At 44.3% G+C, this 14157-nt stretch overlaps 1 protein-coding gene across 1 annotated transcript in view; it reads left to right on the plus strand.

Moving 5' to 3' along the window:
* Positions 1–6195, plus strand: part of TBC1D19 (TBC1 domain family member 19) — a 74571-nt gene extending 68376 nt beyond the window's left edge. Inside the window, exon 21 of the mRNA XM_081020050.1 lies at positions 4237–6195. Within this exon, the coding sequence (XP_080876176.1) occupies positions 4237–4311 (75 nt within the window). The 3' untranslated portion in view covers positions 4312–6195. The remainder of the gene's footprint in view (positions 1–4236) is intronic.
* The last annotated feature ends 7962 nt before the right edge of the window (positions 6196–14157 follow it).

Consider the following 14157-nt stretch of genomic DNA (forward strand, 5'->3'; position numbering starts at 1 on the left):
AAGCTGTACACCGGCTCCCTTGGCCAGTAAAGCAAGATGAGCACCGCAACCCCAGAGTCGATCATGACTGGACCTAATGGTCAGGGGTCCTTTTACTTGGCTAGTTTACAGCCGCAAAGCTATTCAGGTGGCTTGGCTGCTATGAAGCTCAACAGGCATGAACAAGATTACAGCTAAAGCTGATTAAGGTCATATCCAAACACATTCATTCCCATGGAAGAATGGGGCAGATTTTATTGTGAATGCCTTTGGCTACATGCAATAAATTGATTGATTATGACTTAAGAGTAGACATACATAGGTTTGTACTGCACCCATGTTAGAGCCCAGAAACATGGCTCTCTTTCACCTCGGCTAAACTTACAGTTTTAGTTTTCAGTTTTTTAAATCTCCCAGGAAATCAGCTAAACTATATTCTACTGCTGAACTAAATCTGTACTTGGAGCTTTTCACTTCAAATATGCTAGCTTTACTCTTTCCAGACTTTGCTTCTGTTAAGGCTTATCTGTAGCTAATCTGTCTTAATTGCTAGAGTAGAGGTAAAAAATTGTAAATTGCTGCAGGATTACCTTCTTAGGGCTTTGTTCTTAAATCTGTTCTAACCCTGGTTTAACTTTAATGTAAAAGTAGAGGGACCCCTGACCGTTCGGTCTAGTCACGATCGACACTGGGGTTGCGGCGCTCATTTCGCTTTACTGGCCGAGGGAGCCGGCGTACAGCTTCCAGGCCATGTGGCCAGCATGACTAAGCCGCTTCTGGTGAAACCAGAGCAGCAGCGCACGGAAACGCCGTTTACCTTCCCACTGCAGTGGTACCTATTTATCTACTTGCACATTGACATGCTTTCGAACTGCTAGGTTGGCAGGAGCAGGGACTGAACAATGGGAGCTCACCCAGTCGTGGGGTTGATTTGTGGTTTAGACCACAGCACCACCCACATCAACTTTAATGTAGGTTGTGCTTAATTTATATGTGCACAGGTGCTTATCTTGTCCAACTCTTTGCTGCCTTCTTGACATTTTGCCTTTGGGCTGTGATATTACAAACAAATAAATATAACTTGAGGTAGGGACGTGGGTGGCGCTGTGGGTTAAACCACAGAGCCTAGGACTTGCCAATCAGAAGGTTGGTGGTTCGAATCCCCGCGACGGGGTGAGCTCCTGTTGCTCTGTTCCAGCTCCTGCCAACCTAGCAGTTCGAAAGCACAAAGTGCAAGTAGATAAATAGGTACCGCTCTGGCAGGAAGGTAAACGGCGTTTCCGTGCGCTGCTCTGGTTCACCAGAAGCGGCTTAGTCATGCTTGTCACATGACCTGGAAGCTGTACGCCGGCTCCCTCGGCCAATAAAGCGAGATGAGCGCCGCAACCCCAGAGTCGGCCACAACTGGACCTAATGATCAGGGGCCCCTTTACCTTTACCTTATGAACTAATGAGCAATGACAGCAAGAAAATTTTCATATACAGTCGTACCTTGGATCCAAACACCTTGGTACTCGGACGTTTTGACTCCCGAACGCCGCAAACCTGGAAGTGATCCGGTTTGCAAACTATTTTTGGAAGCCGAAGGTCCGATGGGGCTTCCGTGGCTTCCGATTGGCTGCAGGAGCTTCCTGAAGCCAATCAGAAGCCGCGCTTTCTGAACATTTTGGAAGTCGAATGGACTTCCGGAACAGATTCCATTCGACTTCCAAGGTACGACTGTACTACGGCCCCATTCACACATAACAAGGCAGATTTCTAACTTACTGTGGTTTTCCGAGAATCAGTTGTGTGTTTATACGGGCTGCCAGGTGGCTCTCACTTCGCTCCTCCCCTGGTAAGAACAAGACAAACCTTGGCTTTGTGTTATCTCTGAGCTAGGGATCATGCTTGGCTCTCGTAACAGGCAACAATTTCTAGCCAAACTACAGCCGTGGTTTGTTGTTGGCTTGCTGTTCATGACTTATTAAGGAGCAAAAAAACCCCCACAATATGGGCTTTGGAAATACCCCTGGTTTATCCCACTCATATTGAGAGGCGGGGGGAAATGAAATGGGAGTGATCAGGCTGTACACAGGAATGCTCTTGTTCTCAGTTAACAGTGATAAGCCAGAAAACCTGTGTGTGTGTGTGTGTGTGTGTGTGTGTGAGAGAGAGAGAGAGAGAGAGAGAGAGAGAGAGAGAGACTCTTTAAAACATTACTAAATAGTAGTGGATCGTCCTGAACCCCTGAGCAAGGTAATTTTAAAGAAAATGCAAAACCAGTTCATTACCAATCACCTTCTTTCCGTGTTCAACGCTTCAAGAGTTATCTACACATCCGCTATTTGCCTAACTCAATTAAGGGAGCTATATTTAAAAGGTTCATCCATACTCATTCTGCAGGACATAAGTCGTGCCCTTATGCAATTTAAAACTTTGAGCTGATGAGTACACTTTCCAGTATTTGCATCGTCATATATTTTCAGAAACCACAGATGCTCACGGTGTTTGGTTCTTCCTCCCCCCTCCCCTTGCTAGTTTTGTACTATTGCTTTTTTTGTTGTTGTTACTAATACATTTTAAAGCCTTTTTAGTCCCCAAGTGGCCCACATTTGATTAGGTTTATTAGAACATTTTTAAAAACAGCAGGTTTTTTTCATCTACTTTATGATTAGAAAAAACTGTTGTCCCAAAAAATAATAATGGCATGGATCAATACAGAAGGACGTGGGTGGCGCTGTGGGTTAAACCACAGAGCCTAGGACTTGCTGATCAGAAGGTCGGCGGTTCGAATCCCCGTGACGGGGTGAGCTCCCGTTGATCGGTCCCTGCTCCTGCCAACCTATCAGTTCGAAAGCACGTCAAAGTGCAAGTAGATAAATAGGTACCACTCCGGCGGGAAGGTAAATGACGTTTCCGTGCGCTGCTCTGGTTCGCTAGAAGCGGCTTAGTCATGCTGGCCACCTGACCCAGAAGCTGTACGCCGGCTCCCTCGGCCAATAAAGCGAGATGAGTGCCAGAGTCGGCCACGACTGGACCTAATGGTCAGGGGTCCCTTTACCTTTACCTTTTATCAATACAGAAACAGAAATTCCCTATCTAAGGCAGACAATCTAAAGTTCTGCTGAGCGGGATCCACGGTCATCCTACAACCTTTGGCTATACAGATCTCATATATTTTGAATGGAAGGAAATATCATTACCATGGAGCCACCACAGAAAAGTCCCTAATATCAGTAGTGATCATCTCTATTTCAGATGGTGATGCCACCTGCGACAAGGCCATATTCCAAAACTTAAAAAATGGGGAGACAAATGTCAGAGGGTATGGTTACTTAAATATTCAAGACTTGGGCTCTAAAGCTTTAAAGATTAACACGTTTGTTGCCATGAGAAGATTAACTATGATTTATTATGTTGCCATAAATGATCCTTCCATTCATCCCTACCCCCCACCCCTGTCCCACTTCTTAACAGTTTCATGATATTGTGTAGATTGAACAGTATAACCTTCTCTGTCCAGGCATCATTTTCGTCTGAACAAAATGTCCCTCAAAATATTTGGACTGGGGAGAGTGATCTTTGCATTTTGCTGCCTTTATGAAAGTGGGTCATCTGTACATGATTATGCTAAGCATAAGATTTTCAAAAATAAATGTCGCTCTCACTGAGAAGGCTCACTGTGAAGCATTCTTACAAATCAAGACTTATTCCGCAAGTACTACTCCAGACAAGCAGGGTAAGGGTTCCTAACGTACAATTATTTTTAGATACAAGGTGAAATGTTAGACTGTCTTCCGCACCCATGATACCGCATATATTTGAATGAGGCCTAAATCCTAAAATAAGGATTCAGTGTACTTGATCCCACTATGTATAGGACTCTCATAGTACGGTTCAGAATTAAAGAGAATTTCTGTAGATAAAAGCAAAAGCAAGTACCGTATTTTTTGCTCTATAAGACTCACTTTTTTCCCTCATAAAAAGTAAGGGGAAATGTGTGTGCGTCTTATGCAGCGAATGCAGGCTGCGCAGCTATCACAGAAGCCAGGACAGCAAGAGGGATTGCTGCTTTCACTGCTCAGCGATCCTTCTTGCTAATCTGGCTTCTGAGATTCAGAATATTTTTTTTCTTCTTTTCCTCCTCCAAAAACTAGGTGCGTCTTGTGGTCTGGTGCGGCTTATAGAGCGAAAAATACGGTAAATTAAGGAGATGTCATTAGTTATTATTTCTTAATTATAAACATAACGTGATATTTTCCCCTTTTATTCCAGGCTGTACTTGCTGATCTTTCGACTCTGAAAGTTATGCCTCTTCTTCAGATTTTTCTGTTCGCCACCGGCACTTGATGTTCCTCCGAGCTGCTGCGCTGCACTGCTAGACTTTCATCAGATGCTAATAATAAACTATGCAACACTTTCATTAAAATCAAGCTCAAACGTTAATGGGCGGAATTCTGCAAGAGTTAAAACTGCACTTCTCACATGGAAACCCCCCCCCCAAATGCTTTTTGCATATCAAGTTAGCGCTGCTGCATGCTGCTGAATTTTAGCCAAACTGCAGTACCTGGATGTAATGCAAATCACATAACAGCCAATCCACCTAAGTGATAACCCCCAAATGCATGTACAATTAAATGCACCAAAAAGGAAATAGCGTATAATCATTCTAGAGTTCAGTTCTGCCTTTCTGACGCTGTAAGGTGGGGAAAGGATGTCTTCACTTATAATCTATTATCCAGTCACACCATCCATCATCTTAAAAGTCCTGCAATACTTGAAAAAAAAGTATTTCTGTAAAGTATTTAACTTTAAAAGTGTAATAATAACACTTCCTTTGAAAAATCGCAGCAATACCTCTCTTTGCAACCTTTCTATATCATTCCTGATGGAAGAAGCATCTTGTTTTATTGTTCTTGGCTGGAGGCCGTGGACGAGTTTAGAGTTGAAGGTGGGATGATGGAGGCATCCTTTTTCTGTGACGTACTCCCTTTCCCCCTTTCCCCTGCTGTTCTCTTTGGACCAACAGGTCTTGTAAGTTTTTGAAACGCTCCAAAAACCTCCAAAACCTGTTCGTTTTGGAGCTGACAGCAGGACCAATCGGCAACAATTGTCCTTATCATAGAACCTTCCGTGCCGTGAAAGAAACTAATCTTTCTCCTCCAGCCCTTACCAACTTATTCTCAAGCCTTTATCCTTGGTCCGTGTTGATTCTGCTTTGCAAAGCTTTATATTACAGATAAAAATGCCTCGGCGCAGCTTTCTTCAGAACCTATCAAAGCCTTTCTGAACGTGAGCCAAAGCAGTTGCTTGTGAATGACGTCAATAGTTTTCTCCCCCCTAGCTCCCACCTCCTCTTTAGGAGCTGAATGTGCTGCATCTGCCATTTCCCTAGCCCCTGCTGGTCCAGGAACTTGTGTATCAACTCGCTGAGTCTAAGCTCGTATTGCTGCGTGACTTGAGTCGCGCTGCCGTCGGGACAGACAGTCTTTTACCGATGATGATTCCTTGCCCCCCCTTTTCTCCAGGGATTCCAGTAAGCCTCCCTAAAATCCTAATTGATTACCAGGTTGTTCTAATTTAACCACATACAGCTGTTGGCCAAGATTGGATGTCGAGACCTCATTCGCGGTAAAGCTGTATCATTGATATGCTGCGTTACTTTGGGCCAATTTGTCTCACGAGGTCCACTTTGCTCTTGCAATTCCCAGCGGCCTAAAGACGTAACTTGTAATACTTTTTTTTCCCCATCGAAAGGAAGTTTTATGAACATTCCTCGGCTCCAAGTTGTTGTCTGTCATTTGCAGTACTCAAATCTTTGTAGAAAAGAGAATGGCATGGCTTTTGAACAGATCCACAAAATGTGTTTTTTCCTCAGCATAGACCTTGCTGCAGAGAAACTTGCACCAGGGACTTGAGAGTCACTTGTCCACTTGATACATGTGGCACTCTCATCATCCAGATTTTGAGCTGTCAGCAAAGCTGAAAAATGATTTCAAGTCCAAATTTAAATTTATGCTCTGTTGCATGTAAGATGGTGGCTACCTACACTGATATTTGCCCATTTCCCAAAAGTGTATTTTAAAGGTTGAGTTGAATAATTTAAAAGTATTTATTTATTGTACTGTACACAGCCTTTCTGTTGTTGTGAAGCTTCCATTGCATTGACCTTGGAGCTTAATTCCTCCTTTTGTTAACTGAAATAATAAAAATGGTGTTTTCTTTCATAATATATATGCTGGCTGCAGAATCTGTTGTTCAGTTTTGGGATACAGTGGTACCTCAGGTTACATACGCTTCAGGTTACAGACTCCGCTAACCCAGAAATAGTACCTTGGGTTAAGAACTTTGTTTCAGGATGAGAACAGAAATCGTGCTCTGGCGGCACAGTGGCAGCAGGAGGCCCCATTAACTAAAGTGGTGCTTCAGGTTAAGAACAGTTTCAGGTTAAGAACAGACCTCCGGAACGAATTAAGTACTTAACCTGAGGTACCACTGTACTTACAGACCACTGTGAAGCATTCCCCATTTTTACACCTTCCATAGATAAAACCTCTTTTGTGAGGTGAAAATACATCCCTATTGTCTCTCTCTACAACTAAACAGTTCTGCATACAAGCAGGTTTTAAATTGGGATGTTGTGTACTACAGCATCTATCATCCCTAGCCATTGGCCAGGCTAGCAAAGGCTAATGGGAGTTGGGATCCACACCAGCACAAGTTCCACACCATTGCTTTAAATCCTGTTAGAATGCAGTCAGTCCCAAAAGTGTATATGCCATATAGCACTTTTTTTAGCCAATGTCACCAGTGGTGCAGTGGCAAAGTTTGAAGTCCAGGAGCTCATCACAACAGACCCCAAAGGAGAATCCAGAGATGAGAAGCAGCATGACTGCAATTCTTGGACTATTGCAGTGCGCTCAACGTGGGGCTACCTTTGAAGGTGACCTGGAAACTGCAATTAATCCAGAATGTGGCAGCTAGACTGGTGACTGGGAGTGGCTCCCGAGACCATATAACACCGGTCCTGAAAGACCTACGTTAGCTCCCAGTATGTTTCCAAGCACAATTCAAAGTGTCGGTGCTGACCTTTAAAGCCCTAAACGGCCTCGGTCCAGTATACCTGAAGTAGCATCTCCACCCCCATCGTTCAGCCCAGACACTGAGCTCCAGCTCCAAGGGCCTTCTGGCGGTTCCCTCACTGCGAGAAGTGAGGTTACACGGAACCAGGCAGAGGACCTTCTGGGTCGTGGCACCCGCCCTGTGGAACGCCCTCCCATCAGAGGTCAAGGAAATAAACAACTACCTGACTTTTAGAAGACATCTGAAGGCAGCCCTGGTTAGGGAAGTTTGTAATGTTTGATGTTTTATCATGTTTTTAATATTCTATTGGAAGCCGTCCAGAGTGGCTGGAGAAACCCAGCCAGATGGGTGGGGTATGATATTATTATTATTATTATTATTATTATTATTATTATTATTATTACCCCGCTCATCTGGCTGGATTTCCCCAACCACTCTGGGCAGCTTCCAATAGATGATGATGATGATGATGATGATGATGATTCTGTACATCATTCCCCGATGGTGACAGCCGCCATGAAATTAAAAGACGCCTACTTCTTGGGAGAAAAGCAATGACAAACCTAGACAGCATCTTAAAAAGTAGAGACATCACCTTGCCAACAAAGGTCCCTATAGTAAAAGCTATGGTTTTCCCAGTAGTGATGTATGGAAGTGAAAGCTAGACCATAAAGAAGGCTGATCGCTGAAGAATTGATGCTTTTGAATTATGGTGCTGGAGGAGACTCTTGAGAGTCCCACGGACTGCAAGAAGATCAAACCAATCCATTCTGAAGGAAATCAGCCCTGAGTGCTCACGGGAAGGACAGATCGTGAAGCTGAGGCTCCAATACTTTGGCCACCTCATGAGAAGAGAAGACTCCCTGGAAAAGACCCTGATGTTGGGAAAGATGGAGGGCACAAGGAGAATTTGGCTACAGAGGACGAGATGGTTGGACAGTGTTCTCGAAGCTACGAAAGCTACCAAACTACAGGAGGCAGTGGAAGACAGAAGTGCCTGGCGTGCTCTGGTCCATGGGGTCGCGAAGAGTTGGACACAACTAAACAACAACAACAACAACAAACAACACATCATTCACCAGGAATAAGCATCACTGAACTCAGCACAGCTTGCTTACTTCTGACTGCATTGGTCGTCTTCTTCTTCTTCTTCTTCTTCTTCTTCTTCTTCTTCATGTACATGTGTTAGCTGCTTTATCTTGCCCAAGGCAACTCAGAGCGACTTACAACCAAAAAAACCCGAGCCGGTTTGCATTGTATGAAGTAGCCCCAAACAGTGGGTCAGATTTCAATCCGACATAGACTTAACCTGGGGTAAGTCTAATTCAGGGTTTCCCAAACCCGGGTCTCCCAGCTTCCTCTGAACCACAACTCCCATCATCCCTAGCCAGCAGGACCAGTGGTCAGGGATGATGGGAACTTTAGTCCAAAAACAGCTAGAAACCAGAGCCTGGAAAGCCCTGGTTCTATTGAACCTCCTTGGGTTAGCTTCTGAATAAACATGCATAGAAATACAGTAGTATATCGGGTTACATACGCTTCAGGTTACAGACTGCTAACCCAGAAATAGTGCTTCAGGTTAAGGACTTTGCTTCAGGATGAGAACAGAAATCGTGCTCCGGCGGCGCAGCGGCAGCAGCAGGAGGCCCCATTAGCTAAAGTGGTGCTTCAGGTTAAGAACAGTTTCAGGTTAAGAACAGACCTCCGGAACGAATTAAGTACTTAACCCGAGGTACCACTGTATCAGGAAGTTTTTAACATCTAAAGTTTTTACAATTTTTTAATGTGCTTTGAGCCACCCAGAGTGGCTGGGGAAACCCAGCCAGATGGACAGGGTATAAATATTATTATTATTATTATTTCAGTGTAACCTGAAGCGTATGTAACCTGAAGCGTATGTAACCCGAGGTACCACTGTACATGGCTGCCTTCAGATGTCTTGTAAAAGTCAGACAATTGTTTATTTCCTTAACATCTGATAGGAGAGCTACAGGGTGGGCAATTTCAAGAGTCTATATATGGGCTTGCACACCATTGTTCAGGGTTCTCCCTCCCTCCTGCGTGTGTTGAGTGGGGACCCTGTTGCAACAGTTTTCCTTGAATAAAGATCAGGCTTGCTAGCCGCTTTGCTTCTCAATTTACTCTGGTTGGCCTCTGTTATTTCTTCTACCGATAGGGAACCCACTTAAGGACTCTATACGAGCTTTGGAATACCCCACAAGGAAAAGGGATTAGGGACAGCCTAAGGGGACGCGGGTGGTGCTGTGGGTTAAACCACAGAGCCTAGAGCTTGCCAATCAGAAGGTTGGTGGTTCGAATCCCTGTGACAGGGTGAGCTCCTGTTGCTCGGTCCCTGCTCCTGCCAACCTAGCAGTTCAAAAGCACGAAGTGCAAGTAGATAAATAGGTACCGCTCCGGTGGGAAGGTAAACGGTGTTTCCATGTGCTGCTCTGGTTTGCCAGAAGCGGCTTAGTCATGTTGGCCACATGACCCGGAAGCTGTATGCCGGCTCCCTCGGCCAATAAAGTGAGATGAGTGCCGCAACCTCAGAGTCGGTCACGACTGGACCTAATGGTCAGGGGTCCCTTTATCTTTAAGAGATCATTGTTCCTGTACTTTGAATAGAGGTGTGGAAGAGAAAAGCTTCCCTTGCTAAAATTCCTTCTGCACAACCACTGATAGCACAAGCCCAGTCATTTTACCGGCAAAAAGCTTCAGACTCCTCTGAAAAGGAGCAGTTAAGGATGCTTTTCATTCCTCTTTCATTTGCATCATGAGTCAAGGGCAAAATTCAGAGATTTCCTTCTGGCATGCCCCAAAAAGGGGCTTCAGGCAATGTGTGTGTACAGTATGTGGTGTAGAGAAGGGATGGTTTTTGCTCAGAGGAAAATAATTAAGAATCCCACGGGCTTTGAGCAAAGCTAAAATGGACATCCTCGGGATGGCGGCCAGTGGCCATCCCATAATTTGTCCATGAGATGTTATGGTCAATTGGGAAAGGCTTAAGGAAGTGATTTCCATTAAGAAAACCTTTGTTCAGCTTCCTGTGTTTTTGCTGGTGTCCCACCATGCAATTTGAATATAATGATGCCATTCAATCGGTTTAGCAAAAGTTATTTTTTAAGTGTAGCACGGCTAACATTTACAAATGGTACATATACAAATACGAATAAAGGTTCTGTAAGCATAGATGCAAATTCCTAGATGCTACTATTGGGCTGGAGTGTTTGAGGGTTATTTTGTTTTGTTTGGGGGGGGGGGTTGTTGCTGTTGGTTTGTTGTTGTTTTTTTTGATTTTTATGCTAGATCTTGTGAATTATGTGGAAATTGTTCCATTTGGTTGTGTATTTTTAAATTTATTGTTTATGACTGCTTTTGTCACGTTGCAGTTAAGTATTTTTTTTTTCATGTTGTAAGCCGCCTTAAGCATGGTTTGAAAAGCTGGCACACTAATAAAATTATGTGTGTGTGCATGTATGTACTTCAGATTCTACCTCTGCCAGGCTAAATCAAGTATCCATTTATTTATTTATTTGTTTGTTTTTAATTCATCAAACCTTTTATCGGCATCACATACAAACATCCGAAACAAATCAATACAGAATTACCACTTCCCCAGTGGCACAAAACATTTTCTAAAAGGAAGGAGGCAGAGCAGTCTGTTGTCACATCTCTAGGTCGCCAGGGAGATCAGTCGTCTGCAGTGTATTTCGACGACAAAAAACCAAATAGAGATATTTAGCCACTAGCTTGGTGAGCTCCTGATCATTCCCCAGTAATAGAAAATGTATGACCTCCGACTCTGGTTTCCATTTGGGGATACAGAGTCGATCTAGAAATTGCTGACGGAGATCAGCATATAGTTTACAACCGAGAACCATATGTGTAAGGGTTTCCACCAGGTGGTCTTCACATGGGCAAATTCTTTCTCCTTCCACCCTGCCTGAGAGCCTTCCCCAAAGGAGGTTTGATGGATTTGAATTAAACCTGGCCAGCAAAAATGCCCTTCTTTCTTGAGGGTTAAGCAGAAATTCAAGGTAATTGTGAAAACAAAAAAATTCCTTCCAGTAGCACCTTAAAGACCAACTAAGTTAGTTCTTGGTATGAGCTTTCGTGTGCAAGCACACTTCTTCAGATACACTGAAACAGAAGTTGCCAGACCCTTCTATATAGTGAGAAGGTGGGGAGGGGTATTACTCAGAAGGGTGGTGGGAATGGGTGATTGGCAGATAGCTGAGATGAGCCTGTTGACGACTCTTAACGACTGCAATAGGTCTTACAGGAAAAAGCAAGGGGTGAGAAGGTGAGAAATGGCTTTGTCATGTATAATGAGATAAGAATCCAATGTCTTTGTTCAGGCCAGGTCTCTCCATGGTTTTAAGTTTGGTAATGAGTTGTAATTCAGCAGCTTCTCTTTCCAGTCTATTTCTGAAATTCCTTTGTAGTAAAACAGCTACTTTGAGATCTTGTATAGAATGTCCTGGGAGATTGAAGTGTTCTCCTACTGGTTTCTCTGTCTTGTGATTCTTGATGTCAGATTTGTGTCCGTTTATTCTTTGGCGTAAGGTTTGGCCTGTTTGTCCAATATAGAGAGCTGAAGGATTATATAGAAGGGTCTGGCAACTTCTGTTTCAGTGTATCTGAAGAAGTGTGCTTGCACACGAAAGCTCATACCAAGAACTAACTTAGTTGGTCTTTAAGGTGCTACTGGAAGGAATTTTTTTGTTTTGACTATGGCAGACCAACATGGCTACCTATCTGTAAGGTAATTGTGGTTAGTTTCATGTGCCCAAGAAAGTTGAAAAAGAGGGGAACATATTTATTAAATTTATATACCACCTTATACAGTGGTACCTCGGGTTACATACGCCTCAGGTTACATACGCTTCAGGTTACATACTCTGCTAAACCAGAAATAGTACCTCGGGTTAAGAACTTTGCTTCAGGATGAGAACAGAAATTGTGCTCCGGCGGCACGGCAGCAGCAGGAGGCCCCATTAGCTAAAGCGGTGCTTCAGGTTAAGAACAGTTTCAGGTTAAGAACGGACCTCCGAAACAAATTAAGTACTTAACCCGAGGTACCACTGTACCCGGAGGTCTCAAGGCAATTCACAGAATAAAATCAAAATATAAAACCACAAAATACATCATCAAAATAAAAACGACAACCCAATAACCGCCCCCCTCCCATCTCAAGTGGCAATGGAATTCCTGCAGCTGTCAAGTGCCCAAAGATTGCATGATGAAATGGAACTCCTTATTTTCATGACAAATTTCAGGTAGAGACCACAGGTTTTTGTGTGTGTGTGTGTAGAGTTGCATACTATATTGAGGTACAAATTAGCAGCAGGGCCCAGTGTGTACCTCAAAGATTAAACTGCAAAAAGGGGGAAAGGAAGGTATTTTAAAAGCAGTTGTAGGTATTTTATTTTTAAAGTACTCCATAAGAACTATAGCAATGTTGACACGGGGCAAACAGAACGCCCTCTTTTATGGAAGCAGAGGCCCAGTTAATATGAAATAATTGCCATTCCATCTGGCAGATATACACATCCCTTTGAGCCATGATTTCATATAATCTAGGATATTGGGTTGGGGCCTGTCTGCTCCAGCTGTCATTCCTAAATGACATTAGAACCAGCGGCGTAGCGTGGGTTGTCAGCACCCGGGGCAAGGCAAGTAATTTGCGCCCCCTAACCCCTAACCTGCCGCCGCTGCCAGCTTCTTCTTGCTGCTGCCTGGGCTGGTCTGGTGTGGTTCTCTCCCGCGCTCAGCGCTGCGCTGGGCGGCCGCTGCACTGTCCCTCCCCCAGATAGTCCCTCGCTCTCTCTCCGCACCGCACGCCTGGCACCCACCCCCTCCACAGTGGGTGGCGACCCAGCAGCTCGGATCGGATTCGCACAGCCAGCACTGCAGTGAGAGAGAGTGAGTGAGCCAGGTAGGGGCAGAGAGCTGCGAGTGCGAGTGCCCCCCCCCAGATGTTGCACCCGGTGCGGCCGGCCCCCCCCTGCACCCCCCACGCTACGCCACTGATTAGAACCCATGCCAATCAGAATATTTATAGCCAAAAGACATTGATGCTTTCCACCTTGCTTATTTTTTAGACCCCTTTTTCACAAAATTGTGACCAAAGTGGTTCGCAATATATCAAACAAACAGCAACAATGAAAAGAACTTACTAAAAACAATTAGAAATAATATCAGTAAGTGAATACAAAATAAATAAATAAATCCATACAACGTTGTTCAAAAGGGTACATATAAACCCACCTAGTTTCATAGCTTAAATAAAACACAAGAGAGAGTAATACAGTGGTACCTCAGGTTACATACGCTTCAGGTTACACACTCCGCTAACCCAGAAATAGCGCTTCAGGTTAAGAAATTTGCTTCAGGATGAGAACAGAAATCGTGCTCCGGCGGCGTGGCAGCAGCAGGAGGCCCCATTAGCTAAAGTGGTGCTTCAGGTTAAGAACAGTTTCAGGTTAAGAACGGACCTCCGGAACGAATTAAGTACTTAACCCGAGGTACCACTGTACCAACATACAAACACAAGGAAAGCATAGTATAATCATCATCATCATCATCATCATACATTATTTATACCCCGCCCATCTGGCTGGGTTTCCCCAGCCACTCTGGGTGGCTCTCAACAGAATATTAAAAACACGATAAAACATCAAACATTAAAAACTTCCCTAAACAGGGCTGCCTTCAGATGTCTTCTAAAAGTCAGATAGTTGTTTATTTCCTTGACATCTGATGGGAGAGCGTTCCACAGGGTGGGCGCCACTACCGAGAAGGCCCTCTGCCTGGTATAAAAAACACCATTAGGTTTCCAAGTCATTCAATCGTATCAATCAGAGACTCAAATCTTCCAGCATCCAAGAACCAGGCTTCATTTCTCACCTAGAACAACACAGACATTGCTACCAGCTCTCACCCTGACGGGTCTAATGCCCACCATTATTGATGGTCCTCATCCCAGGCGGCAGACAATTACCTTTCTTCCATGCTCTCCCACCAAGCGCCATTCATCTAGGCCAGTACTGTATTTCCCAAACTTAGGTCTCCGGCTTCTTTTTGGACTATAGTCCCCATCATCCCTGACTG

This window comes from Podarcis pityusensis (genome assembly GCF_964106645.2).
Source record: "Podarcis pityusensis genome assembly, chromosome: 9".
Classification (NCBI taxonomy): domain Eukaryota; kingdom Metazoa; phylum Chordata; class Lepidosauria; order Squamata; family Lacertidae; genus Podarcis; species Podarcis pityusensis.